Raw genomic sequence first — 18,320 nt, forward strand, 5'->3', positions numbered from 1 at the left:
AAAACATGTAGAGCACATGTGGGAACCAGGAGAGCACATGTGGAAAACATGTAGAGCACATGTGGGAAAACGTGTGGAGCACATGTGGAAAACATGTAGAGCACATGTGGAAAATGTGTAGAGCACATGTGGAAACCAGGAGAGCAGATGTGGAAAACATGTAAAGCACATGTGGAAAACATGTAGAGCACATGTGGAAACCAGGAGAGCACATGTGGAAAACATGTAGAGCACATGTGGAAAACATGTAGAGCACATGTGGAAAATGTGTAGAGCACATGTGGAAACCAGGAGAGCACATGTGGAAAATGTGTAGAGCACATGTGGAAACCAGGAGAGCAGATGTGGAAAACATGTAGAGCACATGTGGAAACCATGACACATGTTGAAAATGTGTAGAGCACATGTGGAAAATGTGTAGAGCACATGTGGAAACCAGGAGAGCAGATGTGGAAAACATGTAGAGCACATGTGGAAAACGTGTAGAGCACAAAAAAATAGTAATTAGTGCATCAAGTTGCTAGAGCATAATGCAAACATTTGTGTGTGTTCTTCTGTTATCTTCTGGCAACAAGCTTGCAGGTGCACATGTGTGTTAGAGAAGCAAATGGAAATTAAATTAATTCAATGAAAATACAATTAGGCCTATCAAAAACTTGGGGACAATGTTTGCCCCTTGATCATGTTTTTTTGTGTGCATTCTGAGATTTATTGGAGCATATTTTTTTTTTTTTTTTTTTTTTTTTTTCACCTTTGTTTATACAGGGAAAAAAAGTCCCTTGAGAGCAAGCTCTCATTTTCAAGGGAGCCCTGTTACAGTAAAACATTTACAGTAAACACATGTTACCAGACAGACAGTTACAAACAAAGCAGAGGATACATCAAGTAAAACAAGAGCATACATTCTGTAGGGTATCCTCAAGGAGTGGTCTAAAAGAATTAAAGGAAATAAATTGCTCAAGTTTTAAAATGTTCTGGAGCTTGTTCCATCTGTCAGGGGCATAAAAAGAGAAAGCAGTCCTCCCTAGGTCCGTCCTTACTCGCGGAACAAGCAATCTGATGTGCGATTGTGCACGTGTTCTGTAACATGTGTTACTCAGATTGATGAGCGATGACAGATAGGAGGGAAGCTTCCCTATCAGAGCTTTATAAATAAATAAGAGACAGTGTTGCTCCCTTCTAACTGACAGAGCGGGCCAACCCACTTTCTCATATAAAATACATCGATGCGTGAGAAATCTATCACCCGTTATAAAACGCAGGGCGCTGTGATACACCGCATCAAGTGGCTTTAAGATAGCAGATGTGGCATGAGCATATACAACATCACCATAATCAAATACAGACAAAATTAAAGATTGAACAACGGTCTTTCTAGAGTCAAATGAAAAACAGGCTTTATTCCTGTATAAAAACCCGATTTTTCTCCTCAATTTCTTAGTAAGGTGTTCCACATGGGTCTGGAAGGTTAACTTAGAATCCAGCCATAAGCCTAGATATTTATAAGAGTCAACAGTTTCAATTTGAAAACCTTGAAGTGTTCTAATACAAACATCAATATCAACACCAGAGGACCGTGAGAACAGCATCGCTTTGGTCTTGTTGGAATTTAAGACAAGTTTAAGATCCAGAAGAGACCGCTGGAAAGAGTCAAATGCGGTCTGTAAGCTCGCGGCAGCCTGCGCCGGAGTGCGGCCGAAACTATACATGATTGTATCATCCGCATAAAAATGGACGTTACAATCTTCCGAGGGAACTAAAATGAAATTAATGTATAAAGTAAATAAAACTGGCCCAGAAATAGACCCTTGTGGGACACCTTTGTGCGTCAAAAGGAAGCTGGATTTATGGTCATCAGCCACGACAGCTTGTTTCCTCCCCGACAGGTAACTGGAGAACCAGCGAACAGAGAGGTCGTCGAAACCCAAAAAAGATAGCTTACCTAACAGAATATCGTGGTCCACCGTATCAAATGCTTTAGACAGGTCCACAAAAAGAGCAGCACAATGCAGATGATTATCAATACCATTCAAAATGTTATTCAAAACAAGAGATGTGGCAGTTACTGTGCTGTGACCTGGTCTAAAGCCGGATTGCTGCGTCTGGAGAATGTTATAAGTCTCAAGGAAAACTCTTAATTGGTCGTTAGCCAAAGATTCCAAAACCTTAGCTAAACAGCATAATTTAGAGATAGGTCGATAATTGTTCATCTCTGACGGGTCGCCCCCTTTAAACAGAGGCATGACCTGGGCCGTCTTCCAAATAGAGGGGATTTCCCCAGAAATAAAAGTCAGATTAAAAATGTGTGCAAGTGGGGAGGCCAACAAATGAGCACTGCAGCGCAGGAGATAAGGTTCAATATCGTCCTCTCCTTTAGATTTTTTGGTGCTCACTTTGGAAAGAGCTACGAATACATCGTGCTCATTAACCAACCTAAAAGAAAATCTATCTATAGAAGGAGGGGAGGGATTCAGGTTAGTAGTGTGAACCTGGGGGTTCATAGTACTAGGGAGCCTGTCAAAGAGGTAACTAGATGCTACAAAATGTTGGTTAAAAGCATTACACATCAAGGATTTATCTGAGATTACAGAGTTCTCAGTGTTAATCTGTGGGGGGAGACCGGAAGTGGCCTTGGGCTTCAGTGATTTTATAGATCGCCAGAAATTGGCAGAGTTTCCCTGCGAGCTGTTTAGCGACGACACATAATAATCAGACTTAGCTTTTCTGATTACACGGATACAATTATTACGTGACTTCCTAAAGAGAAGCCAATCTGCTGGACTATGAGTAGACCTCGCCTTCGACCAGGCAGAATCTTTGAGTCGAAGGGCTCTAGTTACATCCTCATTGAACCAGGGGCTGGAGCGGTTTTTCACCCTAAGCTTTTTGTATGGGGCATGCTTCTCAGTGATAGAGTTGAAAATCTGAGAAAAATAAATAGTAGCCAGCTCCGGGTCTGGAATTAGAGACAATTTATCCAAGTCAGAATGGAACAAATCGTGTAAGAAGCCCTGTTCCACAAAGTTCTTAAAATTGCGTTTCCTGATAATATGTCCCTTCAATTTGCTCGCTTTGGCAGTTCTAATACAGGCTATGGGACAATGATCGCTAATATATTGAGCAAACACTCCACTATACAGATACTTACATGGTCTATTGGTTAGAGCGAGATCAATTAACGTGGAATTAGAAGGGTTTTTTACATTCAGTCTTGTGGGGCTTTGAATGAGCTGAGACAAGTTCAGTTCTAAGCATAGCTGTTTTAGGTTAGCAGAACTTTCAGAAATCCAATTATAATTTAAATCCCCCAGAACTAGGAGTTCGACTCCTGTATGGGCTGAAAGCACCTTCTCCAGGCTTTCTAAAGCCAAAGCAGGTGCTGAGGGCGGGCGATAAACCCCAGCAACAATGACATGGACACCACCCCCAACACAAACATCCAAAATAATATACTCAAAACACTTCGGAATGGAGGCAGCTGATACCACATGAGTGACTAATTGCTCTTTGACATAAATCACTTGATTTGCCCTTGCCCCTGGCTAATTTTTCCTACAGTGTATCAGGCTACCATGAAAACATAGGGGTCACCTTTTATGTCATGTTCAGGAGATTTGATGCAAAATAATTTGGTTATGGTGGAAGATATATAGCCTATGTCAATGGGTGGAAGGTAAAAAGGTAAAACACAATACAAGAGGCTACAATTCTGTATAAATCAGTAGTCCCTTAAAATAACCTTACATATAGGCTACATTGATTATTATTATTATTATTATTATTAGCCTATTAGTTATCATTATTATTATTATTACCTTCAAGCTATGTAATTTTTTCTACTGTTAACAGAGGCGTTAGAGCAGTGACTAATTTAATTTCTGATGCCAGTTTTCCTAATTCAATTGGAACTATTTTGTTTGTTGACTAGTAGTATCACTACCCTGCTGAAAAAACCAGCATGCACCAGCATAGCTTTTTATGCTGGTGTACCAGCATCCCAGCATCGCATGCTGGGATGCTGGTAAATTTGTTGTGTTTTGAAAACACAACAAGTTATGCTGGTATACCGTGCTATATATGCTGGTGGTGTGACCAGCATGGGATGCTGGTGGTATGACCAGCATGGGATGCTGGTGGTGTGACCAGCATGCGATGATGCTGGTATGCTGGTGGTGTGACCAGCATGGGATGCTGGTCACATATGCTGGTCTTGTGACCAGCATGGGAAGCATACACCAGTACACCTATGCTGGTGTGCTGGTGTGACCAGCATACACCAGCTATTCTGGTGTCAAAACACAACATGCTGGTCTATGGTTGAATGCTTGTTAACCAGCACCCCATGCTGAGAGTAGTCAGACCAGATAAACATCACAAAAGTAATCTTTCTTGAACTAGTTAAATGAAGACTATTTCAGGTTTACATAACAATATAATTATTTATTAAATAAAAGCAACACAGAGAGGGAGTGGGAGAGAGAACCGCACATACAGCAGTAGCCTGGGTAAACCCATCCCCCACGTGACCTGCTCTCAGACCTGTTCTCAGTCACTATGTGACTGGGAACTGAGAAAGAAAGAAGAGCGGCCAACTAAGAATCTTTCCCACTTCATACAACTGCTATTTTTTTTTACCTTTATTTATCCAGGGTAACCATATTGAGATTTCCATCTCTTTTTCAAGTGGGCCCTGCTCGCACTCACACACACATTAAGGGGTTAAGGGCCTTGTTCAAGGGCACCTCAGTGGTGGTAATGAGGGAGGGGCAAGTGCTGCTTTTCACACATGCTTTTCTAATTTACACTGTCTCTTTGTCTATATATTGTGTTTGTGTGCAGGTGTTTGATAATGACATTGTGGGACAAACAGCCAGTGGAGGACACCCAATCTGTTAAGTAAATTGAGATTTTTTTTCCTCCAAAAACCTATTCCTGTTGTTCCTGATTTCTGGAAATAGACATTGCTGTTGAGTTTTCATTTCTTTTTATTTTATTTTATTTTGTGTGTGTGCTTTGAGCACCACAAGCCAAGTGCCATCCAGTTCCATTGTATTAAAGAGAAGGCATGCATCTCTATGGCCGATTTGGTCTCCAAAACTCAACAACTCACACCAAAACGGTCTAGATTGACATATGCTGTGGGTGGCTCTAGTTTTAATTACAGGTGACTGGTTTGTTAAATAAAAGATTTGTGCCATGAGCACAAGGAACCTCAGTGCATTTTGCCTCTATTTACCAATTTTTTATTTTTATTTTGCAATTTTTGTAAATGAAATTTTCAGTGTAGTTGATCACTTTTAAAGTAGCTCATGCTTCACTTTTCTGTAGCACGTTTTCAAACAGCAGTTGAAATATTGACCAAAGAACAATGTTACTTTGCCACTAATTTATCTGTGTTTGCTTTTCAGTTTGATACAAAGAGTGGCTCCAGAACCAAAACCTGGGTGAAGCAGATGTGGAAGCTTGAGTGGGGAAGCCTGGATGCTACATCACAGAGAAAACAATGGACATAAACAAACAAACAAAAAATACTACTTAAAGGGACACTCCACCAAAAAACAATGCTGATTTTGCACATAATCTCACACATATCCAAAAACTGTAAACCGTTTTGCAAGCATACATTTAGTTCGACAGTTATTGAGAGTTGATTTAAGTTGTGATTTGTGAATGATATCACTGGTCCATGACTTAACTCAAATCAACTCTCAATAACTGAAATTAATTAATTAAATGAATGCCTGCAAAACTGTTTACATTTTTCGGATTATGTGAGATTTTGTGCAAAATAAATCAGCATTGTTTTTCAATCGAGTTCTTTACTTCTGACTTGACTTAAGGCCTTTGCTCCTCAAGGGATCATAGGCCATTGACAAAATGTCCTCCACCTCACTCCATCTCCCCAATTGAGCCCGCTCCCAGACATTTCTGCCTGTACACCTCTTCTCCAGCTGTTCCTGGGGCGACCTCTTTTCTTCTCAGGTGATGTTGTCTGTTTTGTTGTGTTATTGTTAATTAGTCAGTAGTTTTATTATTTTATTGAGTTTAATTGTAATGAGACTTTAATTGTCTTCACCACGTTAGTTGATTTGAGTCACACTTTTACTTTTAATACTTTTTACATAAAGACAGGTACAGGCTGACTGTTCAGGTGCACTGCTGTTCTCTCTCCCACTCCCTCTCTGTGTTGCTTGTATTTAATAAATAATTATATTGTTATGTAAACCTGAAATAGTCTTCATTTAACTAGTTCAAGAAAGATTACTTTTGTGATGTTTATCTGGTCTGACTACTCTCAGCATGGGGTGCTGGTTATCAAGCATTCAACCCTAGACCAGCATGTTGTGTTTGACACCAGCAAGACCAGCATAGCTGGTGTATGCTGGTCACACCAGCATACCAGCAGATGTTGGTGTGACCAGTATACCCATGGGAATTACATGGGTTTCACATGTAATATCATAGGTTTCACATGCAAATCCATATGGGATACACATGGGTATTGATGTGGGTTTAACATGGGAATTTACATGGGTTTCACATGTTATCCCATAGGTTTCACATGTAATCCCATGGGTTTCACATGGGAATTCATATGGTTTTAACATGGGAATTTACATGGGTTTCACATGTTGGTCCCTATCGTTGCATCGGCGCTGTTTCTAGGCCGAGCGCCTGGCGCAGCTCAAATCAGTGGGCGTGGACCAGCGCACTTGATATCTTGGTCTTGGCGCTAGACGCAGCCTCAACCATTACAACCACGCCTTTTAAGCGTAAAATTATGCACCGTCAGTTCATTGGATAAGTGCAATAAACGAATCGCATGCTTGCCTTTTAAGCTCCATTCCAGTGGCCAGCAAAACCAGACGAAACCCAAGCCTCTGATCCCCCCCACCTCCCTTCATCCCGTCTGTCTCCATATATCGGCTATTATTCCATATTATGATGCTTCTCAAACCAATATAACTGCAGTTGAAATACTGCAAGCATGTAAAAACGCTACACTATAGCAAGATCAAAGTGAAAATAATGTTATAAACGCATCAGCTAGAAAAATATAGCCTATTAGATTGGTGAAAGTTTGTCCAGAAAGATATCATTTTCTCTCGCCTGCTGCAGGAAGGATGATGCACATAAATATAGCCTACATTATGTAAAGTCATTGCATAAATGTGTTTTTATTGTAAAACTAAATGTGGAGTAGGGCCAAGTTATTGGAGCGGACATCACAGTATAGCAGATGACAGTAGAAGCTTCCGAAGCGCGTTCCGCTGTTACTTATCTAAATCACGTTAAATCGACAAGGGATATTTATAGCCCCAGTAGGACATATATGTTTCAAATAGGGTGGTGTTTTCATTTCGATGTTTTATTTGGTCCATTCACTAGCAAGGACCACACAACAACCAGGAACGTTTGACCATTTATTTGAATGGATAATGAGCTCCGTCTCGGCGGAGTATATGGGCTCCATCTCGGTGGAGCGTGGGATCCATCTCGGCGGATCGTCAGTGGTTTGGGGAGGTTCGGCGGGGTCAGCCTACTTCCGGTCTCCGAGGAGTCCAGCAGTCGAGCGGCTTCGACAGACCCCCTACTTCTAGTTACCTATACGGGAAGACAGAATGAGGAGGAGACAGAGAAATGGAGGAGAGAGAACACAAGAGGGTGGGGGGGAGGGGCGCAGAAGCGAGAGCCAAGAGGAGACAACGGGCCAGGTGAGGTTATATAGGAGGTTAGGTTCACCTGGGGAGGCGTGGCTTGTGAAGGCCTGATTGATTGCGTGGTCCTGCTCCTGAAACTCGCTTAGTAAGCTTCCAATATTGAAATGTTCTACAATTGGAGGTTGTCTTACCATTACACATTATTTAGATCCTCCCTTAATATAGGTTTTCGGCTCATTTGGTTGCTATTTAGTAGCGAAATGGAGAAACACAATGCATCTTGGGACATTCACATTGCAGTGAAGTTACAGCTTATTTTTTCTATGGGACTCTGAGCGAGGGAGTCAGAGACAGTCGGTATTGTGCCTGTCAGACTGAGGAGAGAGGGAGAGAGGTGACACAGAGAAGGGTGAAAGAGGAGAGAGCCAGAGGGGAGGGAGAGAGCCAGAGGGGAGCGCTCCGCGCAACTGGCCCACTGAATAGGCCTGGTTTTCAAAGGCGCAAGGCGCTAAATTAGCGCCAGGTCGGAAGATAGCAGTACGCCGGTATTTAGCGCCGACACGCCCACTTTGGCCCATTCTGGGACTGCGCCACGCCCATTCGGCCTAAAGCGCATTTGGCAGCCTAAAGCCATATTGATATCGTCCCAAAACAGGCGCAAGGCACGTTTCTTTGCGTTTAAGGCCCGTTTTAGCGCCGAAGGCTTGTGGGAGAATAGGGCCCCATATCCCATAGGTTTCACATGTAATCCCATGGGTTTCACATGGGAATTCATATGGTTTTAACATGGGAATCATGGGTTTCACATGTTATCCCATAGGTTTCACATGTAATCCCATGGGTTTCACATGGGAATTCATATGGTTTTAACATGGGAATTTACATGGGTTTCACATGTTATCCCATAGGTTTCACATGTAATCCCATGGGTTTCACATGGGAATTCATATGGTTTTAACATGGGAATTTACATGGGGTTCACATGCAATCCCATGGGTTTCACCTGCAATCCAATAGGTTTTACATGGGTTTCACATGTAATCCCATAGGTTTCATATGGGTTTCACATGGGAATTTGTATGCATTTACAAATGGAATTTACATGGGTTTCACATGTAATCACATAGGTTTCACATGTTATCACATGGGAATTTACATGGGTTTCACACATTTCACATGTGAAAACGTTCCAAAACCACATGCTTTCATGGGAAAAGCACATGTGAAATTTCACATGTTGGCACATGTGAAATTTCATGTGGAAAAATCACCTGGGCAAAATCACATGTGATCACATGTGATCACATGTGATTATTGCACATGTGAAGTTCATGTGGTTTTTCTGTAAGGGACACCTGGCGTTAACATGTGTTTTCTGTGATCAGATTGCAATCAGATTGTGTTTTATCACTTGAAATGCCAGGTGTAAACACCCCCAAAACACATTGAAGATGGATTGCAATCTGATCGGCCAAACCACCTCCGGAGGTGGTCAGGGATGCATTGTGTACACATTGTACACAAGTGTAAATGCAATGTGTCCTCTCAATCTGGATACAGCAAGTTTATGCGGATTGAGAGGACAACCATTTCTGCAATCTGATTGCAATCAGATTGCAGAAAATGCATGTTAACGCCAGGGGTAAATGGAATCAGGCTGAAGTGATAAAATACAATCTGATTGCAATCTGATGGCAGAAAACGCATGTTAACACCAGGTCTAAATGGCCTCTAAGAGTCAGTACTACACAACTTTGTCATTTTCATGGGCAATATTTGAAGTTTAAAAAATAACTATTTTCGGGGGCATAATAATAGGCTAGCTGTAGCCTACTCCTCACTGACATATATATGTCAACAACCCAGCTTTTTACATTTCTGCCTTATTTTCTTTATTCCAAACATATTGCTCTTATTTCTTGCTTAAATATAAAACGCATCACAGGAAAGAGGGATGTCCATAAAGTAGGTGTTTAGAACAGCAAATGTTAAAGCTTTCATGAACTGCCTATTGAATAAATATACTATGCCATAGTATATTTATTCAATCTATAGGCATTGATACCATAATAACTATGGTATCAATTGGTGATAGAGAGTAGCAAAACTGAGATTTATTTCTACAGTATGAAGAAAACAAAAGATTTATACTGATACGGATTATTACTTTAATCACGCCAGCTTTGGATAAAACAAAGCACATATCCACCCCAGTCCCACCCACCCCCAACATCCACACAAACATGCACAAACCTAACCCCCCTCCCCACACACACACGCGCAAACCATGCGTGTTGTTTTGCTGCCTTAGAGACTGCAGCAGCTGTCGGTGTGTTAGTGTGTGAGATAAAAGCAGGAGGCTCAGCGATACAGCAGGGATCTGAAGGGCTAATTAATTAGGATGAAGGAGTGTGTATGAGCATGCTGGAAACAAACACACGACATCTGCAGCAACAGTGTGTATGAGCACGCTGGAAACAAACACACGGCATCTGAAGGAACAGTGTGTATGAGCACGCTGGAAACAAATACATGGCATCTGAAGGAACAATGTGTATGAGCACGCTGGAAACAACTAGTGGCCAAAATGTCTCAACACACGTTCAGCACCATGGAGAGCTCCAGAGTTGAGACGCACACAGGTGAGCAGAGTTGGAATCAGCTAGGGAGGTGGACGATGGAAACCCTCTGGGGAGAGAGAGGAGGTGCTGCATGCCAGCTCTGTGATTGAGGCCTGTGCAGATTAATGGTCAAACTTGCACACAGCTCGATACACTGCATGGGTATTCCGCTAGTACAAGAACATTATTTTATTGTTAATATTAGTCTTTATTATTTATTTGATTAAATGTTTTTGTCAGTTGGAACACAGCAAAATCCCTAGTGTTAAAAGTGCTGTGTCAAAATTGTTAGACACTTTGGGAGTTATTTTAACAACAGTGGAGTAAAATACCCCCTAGTGTTGGAGTACATTTCCATAGTTACTTTTAATTACACTGGGAAGCCCTGCCCACCTTCTGCTACTCTCCACATTGCAGGACCGCCATTTTCTTCCACGCAAAAGCACAGAAGACCTCGGTAAGTTCATTCCCTAAACACATTATTTGGCATTTAAACAGAAGCAGCATGTTAGAATAACTTAATGTTGTTGCTCACCATACTTCAGTTGGTTTTGTATCTTAAAATTCCGAATTTCAACGGGCTAACTAACTAGTATGAGTTGTGCAGCTTAAATGTGCGCGGGCAGCAAGCTAACGCTAGTGTTAGCTAATTAGCGTCAGCTAACCTTAACACTAACATCAAACTGGACAATATCAGCAAGAGGTAACCTAATGTAAATGTTGTTGGCTGAGTTATTGTATTATTTATGTAACGTCCACTGAGTCCAGTAATGTTATAGGGTGCAAAATGGACCTTTTTTGTCCACCCCGGCCTAGCATTAGGCTACCTGGCTGACTAGCGCTAGCAGCAGTAGTCTTTTACTTTGAAAATTGCTGAGTCGTATTCTACATGTTTCCTCAACGTTATGAGTCAGCAATCACATTATTTCAAGGATTAAAATGATTTTGCATCCAAGGCAGCCTGCCTATAATTATTTTCGTGTCTATATTGTAGCCTAGTGGGGTGACGTAGGGATACACCACTAGTGTGGTCACTGACGTAGCGGGTGGGCTGATCCAGCCAGAGAAGAGTCTGTGATTAGGTGAATAAGAAGCACCTGTTGGCGTTCCGCGGCTGCTGGGCGCTTGTTGTTTGCCTCGACGGAGGACTGGAGTCTCGTATGCACTGCTGGGGTAATCTATACATTCAGGCCAGCGAGGCTGCGACAGGCTGTGTGATATTGCTGCTTTATATTCACGTCATGACGCTGATGTAACGTTACTGATGTGATAACTATCAGATTCGTCGGGGAGTCCACTTAAATTGGTGCCTTACTTTGAAAATTGCTCGGGGCAAATCTGACTGTGTCTGTAGTTAACTCCATGTAGCTTGACACTGATCAACGTTAGCAGGCTGGTCACAATCAGAGCCAGAACGAGTGGTGTTCAGTCATCCACGATGCTTTGAGACGTAAACACGCAGCTCCCAAGAGGACGTTACACTATTTTAGCTTCTGAATCGTGCTGTGAAAAGTCTGATGGAATCACAAGCATTGTCAACGCAGGTAGAGAAACATGATGTGGCACCTTCAGCAAGATTGCATGGTTAAACATGAAGTAGAATTCAACCTTACTGGTCATTTCTGCAAAATAGCTGATACTTTGTCAGCTGTTTGGTGGCTTTAAACAACCTTATTCTCTAATAAAATGAACATAAGTCACCTAAAAGTTGACCAGGGCTGTTCTGTTGAAATGTATGAGCTTGTTATATTGCAAATTAATGCAGTTTTTAACATGAGGAATGTTGTGCTGATCACATTCCTCTCTGCAGGGAGCATGTTGCTTAAAGTGAAACTTGGCGATGAGGTTTTTGGCTGCATGCATTACTTAAAATGCAGTAATTTTATTTCTCTTATAGTGTTTGTTTGAGCCTTTTATGGTAATTCCAGTTTCATTGAATATTAGTTAGTAGACTAATGTGGACTCATTAGATATATCAATGACCTTTCTGTTTACACAAGCTTTTGTGCCTGTTTTCAGCATTTGCAAAGTTTGGTGTCCCAGCTGTAACAGAGGGTGTCAAAGTTTTCCACACTTCGGGGACTGAGTTGGATGATGAATATCAACTGGGGTGCTAAACATCAAATATGAAACAGGTTTGTTTCTTTTGCAGTTATTTGTCATGTGAAGCTTCTGTTCATTAGATAAGGGGTGGGTTTATGAAGGAACTGTACATAATGTTTTTTTCTCCAATCATGGTTAGCTGTCTCCACGGTATAATCTGTCTCCAGGGTAGCCTCTCCTGAGCGTCCCAGCGATCACCCCTTGATTCGTTGGACTCCCGGATAGTCAACCTTTCAGAGAGCCCTTCCAGAAAACGCCAGAGGCTGGATACAGAAGCCAAGCAAGTAAGTTGACAAACATGCTTGTTTTGTACGGACGGACCCCAGTAAAAATTGCACCATTGTTTTAGCAGCAATATCTCTTTCCAGAAATCATGACCCGGATACTCATGAAACTGCTCACAATGAGGACTGTGGATTATCTTGGGGTCATGATTTCTGGAAAGACACACAAGAGGTTTTGTTTATTTTTTGGTGCTTTGAACACCACAAGCCGAGTACCATCCAGTTCTTGTATTGGAGAGAAGGCAGACATCTCTACGGCCAATATCTCTCAAACTCATACATCTAACACAAAACAATGCATAAATAGCACTACAGATTTCATGAAAAATATGTATTTTGGATTTAAGGGTGAGCTGTCTCTTTAATGAAGTGTCTGTGTTGTCCTTTCACCCTCCAAGGAGCATTTCTATGATGGCGAGAGTGGCGCTGGGTACCTTGCTTGGAGGATTAAAACGATTCAGAGATGCAGGACTAAAGACAGACAAACAGCATTTGGAGGTAACACTGTAATAATAGTAGAAACATGTATGGAACGAAACGGTGACGAGATAATTTACTGAGTTTCTTCTAAAAAGTTGGTCTAATCCAAGTAACTGAAAATAGGGATGCACCGATCAATCAGCACGTGACCGGAAATGGCCGATTTTCAGCTAATCGGCCTCGACCGGTGACCGGCGCCGGTCAGTCCACATACTGTGCGCCGTTCGGCTTTCCCCTTTTTTTGTTTGGTTAATTACCTGCAGCTGCACGATGCACGCATTCACGTGACGTGTGCGCACCCCAAGCAGCCAAAAGGAAACACACGCCAGCATGTCCTCCTCATTGTGGAAATTTTAGTTTGTCACACACGGAGGGGCAGGGTACGTTGCAGAGTCCCGCTCAGCTGGAGTCCACTCCAGTCTGAGCGGCTCGCTTCACCTCACTGGCCCCTCTTCCCTGACCAGCTGCAGTCCACGTCACTGCTGCCTGCTGCAGATCAGCTGCTGCTGCTATCTGTCAGTCACATTGTAACGTGGATACAGGAGAGGACTATTTTTTCGTATTGCTAATAGAACAACGAACATTTTCGGATGGCGGATAAAAAAAATAAATGGTTAAAGTGACTGTTCTGCCTGTTCTATCGAATTTCACAAACATGCAATTATCTGAGCTTTCCTTTCCAGACGCTGAAACCATGCTGTATTCAACTGCTAATGCCTACATAACTACTAACTCTACAAACTAACTCTTTTAGACAGAGAAAGCACACATTCTATTAGTTCTTTTGAGATATTTTGTGTTCACAAACTCCTAGCAGAAAATAATCCTCGGCTCTTGAAAGATGAGCCAGAATCCTCAAAAAACTTCTTGGCAGAAGCTACCTACAGTAAAAAAAGAACTGTTGGCAGTGAATGTGTTAAAGCTGGATTGAGATATTGTATAAAAAAATAGTGGAAGACCTTCTTGTGATGATATAGAACTGCTACATCTTCTGTATTTTGTAAAAATGCTGCTGACATTGCACATGCACTGAATTTTGTTGAAGGGCCACAGAAATTAATTCAAGTGTTTCAAACTTGTGTTGTTACAGGTTGGGACAGTGACCTCATCAGTTTTACTGCTGTTACACCTGATGATTCCACCCACTGCCCAGGGTCAGAAGAGACCAGGAAAGGTGTCGGCATCCCAAGCAGAGAAACATCTTGTGCTCTTCAAGAAGGTTTGTACTTTTCCCTAATTTATGATAGCCTGGTAAAAAAAAAAACATCCTGATCACGTGACCTCAAATTCTGTTTCGCTTACGTATCAGTCTGGACTTCCAGCCACTCAGTGATTTCAGTGGGAGGGAGTACTTGCCTTGACAGACAACTCCTTCAGCCAATCAGCGTTACCAAATCAAGTCGAACGGCGAAAATGTATTTTCCACTGAGAAACTCCCCTGGTGCACACTCTTGTTGGTTAATTGTTATTGAGTCCATTTCAGCCTTAACTACACTTATGGCTGTGTTTACCCTTACTATTGTTAATGCTCATTGCTTCCAGAAACCATACTGTTTGGCCAGCAGAGACCCTGAGTTGCATTGGAATTTTAGGAAATCTCTGTGTATCCTATATGTGACTATACCTAGAGCGAAACAAGATGTGAGATCACGTGGACATTATGTTAGGATGGTTCTTATAGGAAAGGAGAACTTAAACGAAAGACAATGCTGATTTATTTTGCACATGGTCTCACACATCTGAAAAACGTAAACCATTTTGCAGGCTTTCATTTACTTTTACAGTTATTTAGTTGATTTGAGGTCAAAGTTGATGCCAGTGATTTCATTCGTGCACAAATGACAACACAAGCAGCAACTTTAACTCAAATCAACTCAATAACTGTCCAAGAAAATGAATGGCTGCTAAACTGTTTACAGTTTTCAGGTATGTGTGAGATCAGGTTCAAAATAAATCAGCATTTTGTTTTTTTCCATTTAATGTCTGGGCTCTGCGCTAATAACATGCAAACTTAATGAAGATGCAAAGGAATATGCAATCGGCTCACCACAACATGCATCCCAGACAAATCGCCATACATGTCTCTCTCTCTGACCGCAGCTGCACTGTAGACAGTCCGTCCCCGTCGTGGTGGGACCCAGAAAGCTGGCTACGCTCTGCTGCCTCCCAGGCTGAAGCGTGAGCTTCTGTTACAGCTTTCAACCTGGGAGCCAGTCAGGCCAGTCCACAGCCCTGGCCAAGGAGCAGTGACAGCAAGGTCTGCTGGTTAAGGGGCGCGCTGTCCCTGGTGAGAGACGGCACTCCACGGCATAACACTGATATTACAACCATGTAATTCTAATCGTCTGTTTGTGTTGTTTGTCTTCTCAGACCGGAACAAACATCCAAGAGCATCTTGATGCCATCACTAGTGCTCAACCCTATCTCCTGGCTGTTGGACCTCAGAAGAATGCAATCCGCCAGTTCTTCATCATCCTTGACAAGAATGACACACCTTACAGGTCAACCTCTTCCCTTGCTGCTGTGGATGAACTGTTTGAGGCACATTTTGTCTTTGGCACAACAGACAACACCATGCTCCACAACATGTTCACATTCATCCAGACCACAGTGTACAATGTTGATGTTTGCGAAGTCAAGCAGAGTTCCCGTGTTGCTGAAGTCCGGGCAAGGCTGCTTAGGAATGAAGTGTTCTGTTTGTCATGCTGAGTTAACTAGTTCAAATGCGCTTGTTAGGCATTTCCGGTTAGTTCATGGTTATTTGGATGGAAGAAATCTTTGCCTTCAATGTGTTCAGACTGGATGCGGCCGTGTGACTGTTTGGTACTTTTTCTGGTTTTAGGAAACATTTAAACACCAAACATACAGACTGTTGACCAACAGATTGACACTGATGTTCATTTAAGCAGTGTAGACCTAGATGATCTAGGAGAGGTGGTGACTGCTAATGTAGATGAGACAGCCATAACATCTGGACTGTTGTCAAAGACGAATATTCATTTGTGTGCTCTATTCCATGCACAGGACATAGAGTGTTATGGTTTAATTTGATACTTAAGGCCACTTGTTAATGATTTGAAAGTACTCGCTCAAGAGCGGGACTTCAAATTCCCATGTTTAAACACATGATTTGTGCTACTATTATTCAGGTCACTGTGGAAAATATAGGTTTGCATGGTCTGTTTGGCTTTGTGGAGTCATTTGGGGCTCGATGTTGCTGTCGTTTCTGTCTCCTTGAGAAGCATTGTTTGAAGATGATCCGGAAGTTGTACTAAGAACTATCGATATGCACACACAGCACTGTCAAACTATGCAAACAGATCCTACACTATGTATATTGTGTGAAACACACTTGTCTGTTAAATTCACTTTAGTAATTCCACACAGCCAACAGTTTTTCTGTAGACATAATGCATGCTGTTTTAGAGGGGGTCCCTCCGTTTGAGCTGAAACTTTTTCTGCAGTACATTCAGGGCAACTTCCTAAATGCTGAACAACTGGCTGGTAGAATACATGCTTTTGACTGTTTACAACCAGCAGCCAAACCGTCCACAAAGAGTAAAGTTGTTGGATGGAAGTAATGATTTGGAAATGAATGCCATACAGTCTTGGTGCTTATTGCGCAATATGCCTTTGTTATTTGATTCAGACAGATGATAAGTTGGTATCTTCTACTTTTGCTTTTCAATAAATGAAGACATTGACATAATGAATTGTGTTTGTTTGTTTTTTCACATTACATGCAAATTTTAAAGTATAGTAGTAGATTTAGATATACACTGACAGGAGTTAATTAAAAATCAACACTTGGAATAACTCCCACAAGGAGTAAATACAATAAGAGTTAATTTGTATTCACACTGGTGAGAGTAAGCTTTAAATTAACACTCAGTGTTAGTGTTAACCACTTCTAACATTGATGGAGAGTTAAATTAAGATTAACTCTCGGAGTGAACTAAAAGTAACACTATGGGTGTTAATTACCTCATAGTGTAATATTTTATTAACACTGTTCAGTGTTGTGCAGGGTGATGCAGTGTTAAATTTGGACTCTTTCTAGAGTTGAATTAACTCTGAAATATCAACACTATGTCAAGAGTAACTTTAACACCCTGTGGTGTGGGACCATATGTTATCCGAGCCAGTGTTAAAAATAACTCTTTAAGTGTTGATTTAACACTGCAAATTTTACTGTGAACAGTTCTTAAACCTGCAGTGCAGAACTTTTACATAAATGAATGTCTGTTTCATTCTACATGTAGCCCTTGCCAAAATAGTTCACACAATGCTGGTGGAGCCTATCACTGCCAAATAAATCTCTCTGTTTTTCACAGAGTTTTTAAATCTCATGTCGAATGCAGCATTCCCACGCTGGCCATTTGAATGCATACTGCACATGTTCTATTGGCAGAGCATGAGACCAGTCTCGAGCCGGGTTAGATGAGCTGAAATGATCGGTCGGCTGTGTGGTCTCTGGTTCTCCAAAATTATATTTCCAAATGGCGTTATTTTGAAAAACCGATTGCATATTGGGGGTCTACTAGTTTCAGTAGTAGTTACATTTGACTACTGAAACTATAACTTCATAAAGTGCCATATTAAACATAGATAGAGCCCAAACTAACAGGAACTAAAACAGTTGCCTTGGGGGGGATGGCGGCACGGATTTCTCTCTGTACCTTCATTACCAAAATGCATTCTGGGCAGTGTTGACTTATCATACCTATCATGAGGGTCAAAATGATGGTAAATTATCGTACAAATACGACAATTATCGACAATTATCTGGCAATGCTGATTCTGGGTGTTTTGGAACGTTTTCTGATGTACACATTGACTGTAGGCCTATATTATTATTATTACTACAGTAATCACAGTAGCCCGAGTGATGTCACAGGTGTTATCTGCCCAGATGGCATTTTTTTCTAGCATGTGCATTATAATGCCACCTTTATATCCATATTTCTGCCCTGGGGGCATGTTTTATTTGTATTATTATTTATTTATTTATTTATTTATTTATTTATCTATTTATTTATTTATTTATTTATTTATTTATTTATTTATTTATTTATTTATTTATTTATTTATTTGAGGGGGGGGGGTATTTTCATAAGAATCTTGAGTCCTAACTGTAAATTATTTTAAACTGCGCCACGCTCTTTAACTCA

General features: G+C 41.4%; 1 protein-coding gene across 2 annotated transcripts; it reads left to right on the top strand.

The window, feature by feature from the left end:
- Positions 1-12,300: 12,300 nt before the first annotated feature.
- On the top strand, positions 12,301-15,954 carry LOC310794864 (uncharacterized protein). Of its 2 annotated transcripts, none has more exons than XM_083656913.1 (5): positions 12,301-12,417; positions 12,525-12,669; positions 13,068-13,167; positions 14,240-14,368; positions 15,520-15,954. In XM_083656913.1, the coding sequence occupies exons 3-5, from the start codon at positions 13,078-13,080 to the stop codon at positions 15,856-15,858; spliced, it is 558 nt and encodes a 185-aa protein (XP_083513039.1). In that variant the 5' UTR covers positions 12,301-12,417; positions 12,525-12,669; positions 13,068-13,077; the 3' UTR covers positions 15,859-15,954. The 2 variants fall into 2 exon arrangements, with proteins under 2 accessions (XP_083513039.1, XP_083513040.1); XM_083656914.1 differs by having other exon boundaries at positions 12,312-12,417; positions 12,553-12,669.
- The last annotated feature ends 2,366 nt before the right edge of the window (positions 15,955-18,320 follow it).

The sequence above is a fragment of the Poromitra crassiceps genome (genome assembly GCF_964638095.1).
Source record: "Poromitra crassiceps genome assembly, chromosome: 2".
Lineage (NCBI taxonomy): Eukaryota > Metazoa > Chordata > Actinopteri > Beryciformes > Melamphaidae > Poromitra > Poromitra crassiceps.

Bases quoted from the DNA above. Each gene is read 5' to 3' on its own strand.
- LOC310794864 (XM_083656913.1), top strand. From the start codon at position 13,078: ATGATGGCGAGAGTGGCGCTGGGTACCTTGCTTGGAGGATTAAAACGA. The intron at 13,168-14,239 runs GTAACACTGTAA...GTGTTGTTACAG, and splicing joins CAGACAAACAGCATTTGGAG to GTTGGGACAGTGACCTCATC. The intron at 14,369-15,519 runs GTTTGTACTTTT...TTGTCTTCTCAG, and splicing joins ATCTTGTGCTCTTCAAGAAG to ACCGGAACAAACATCCAAGA.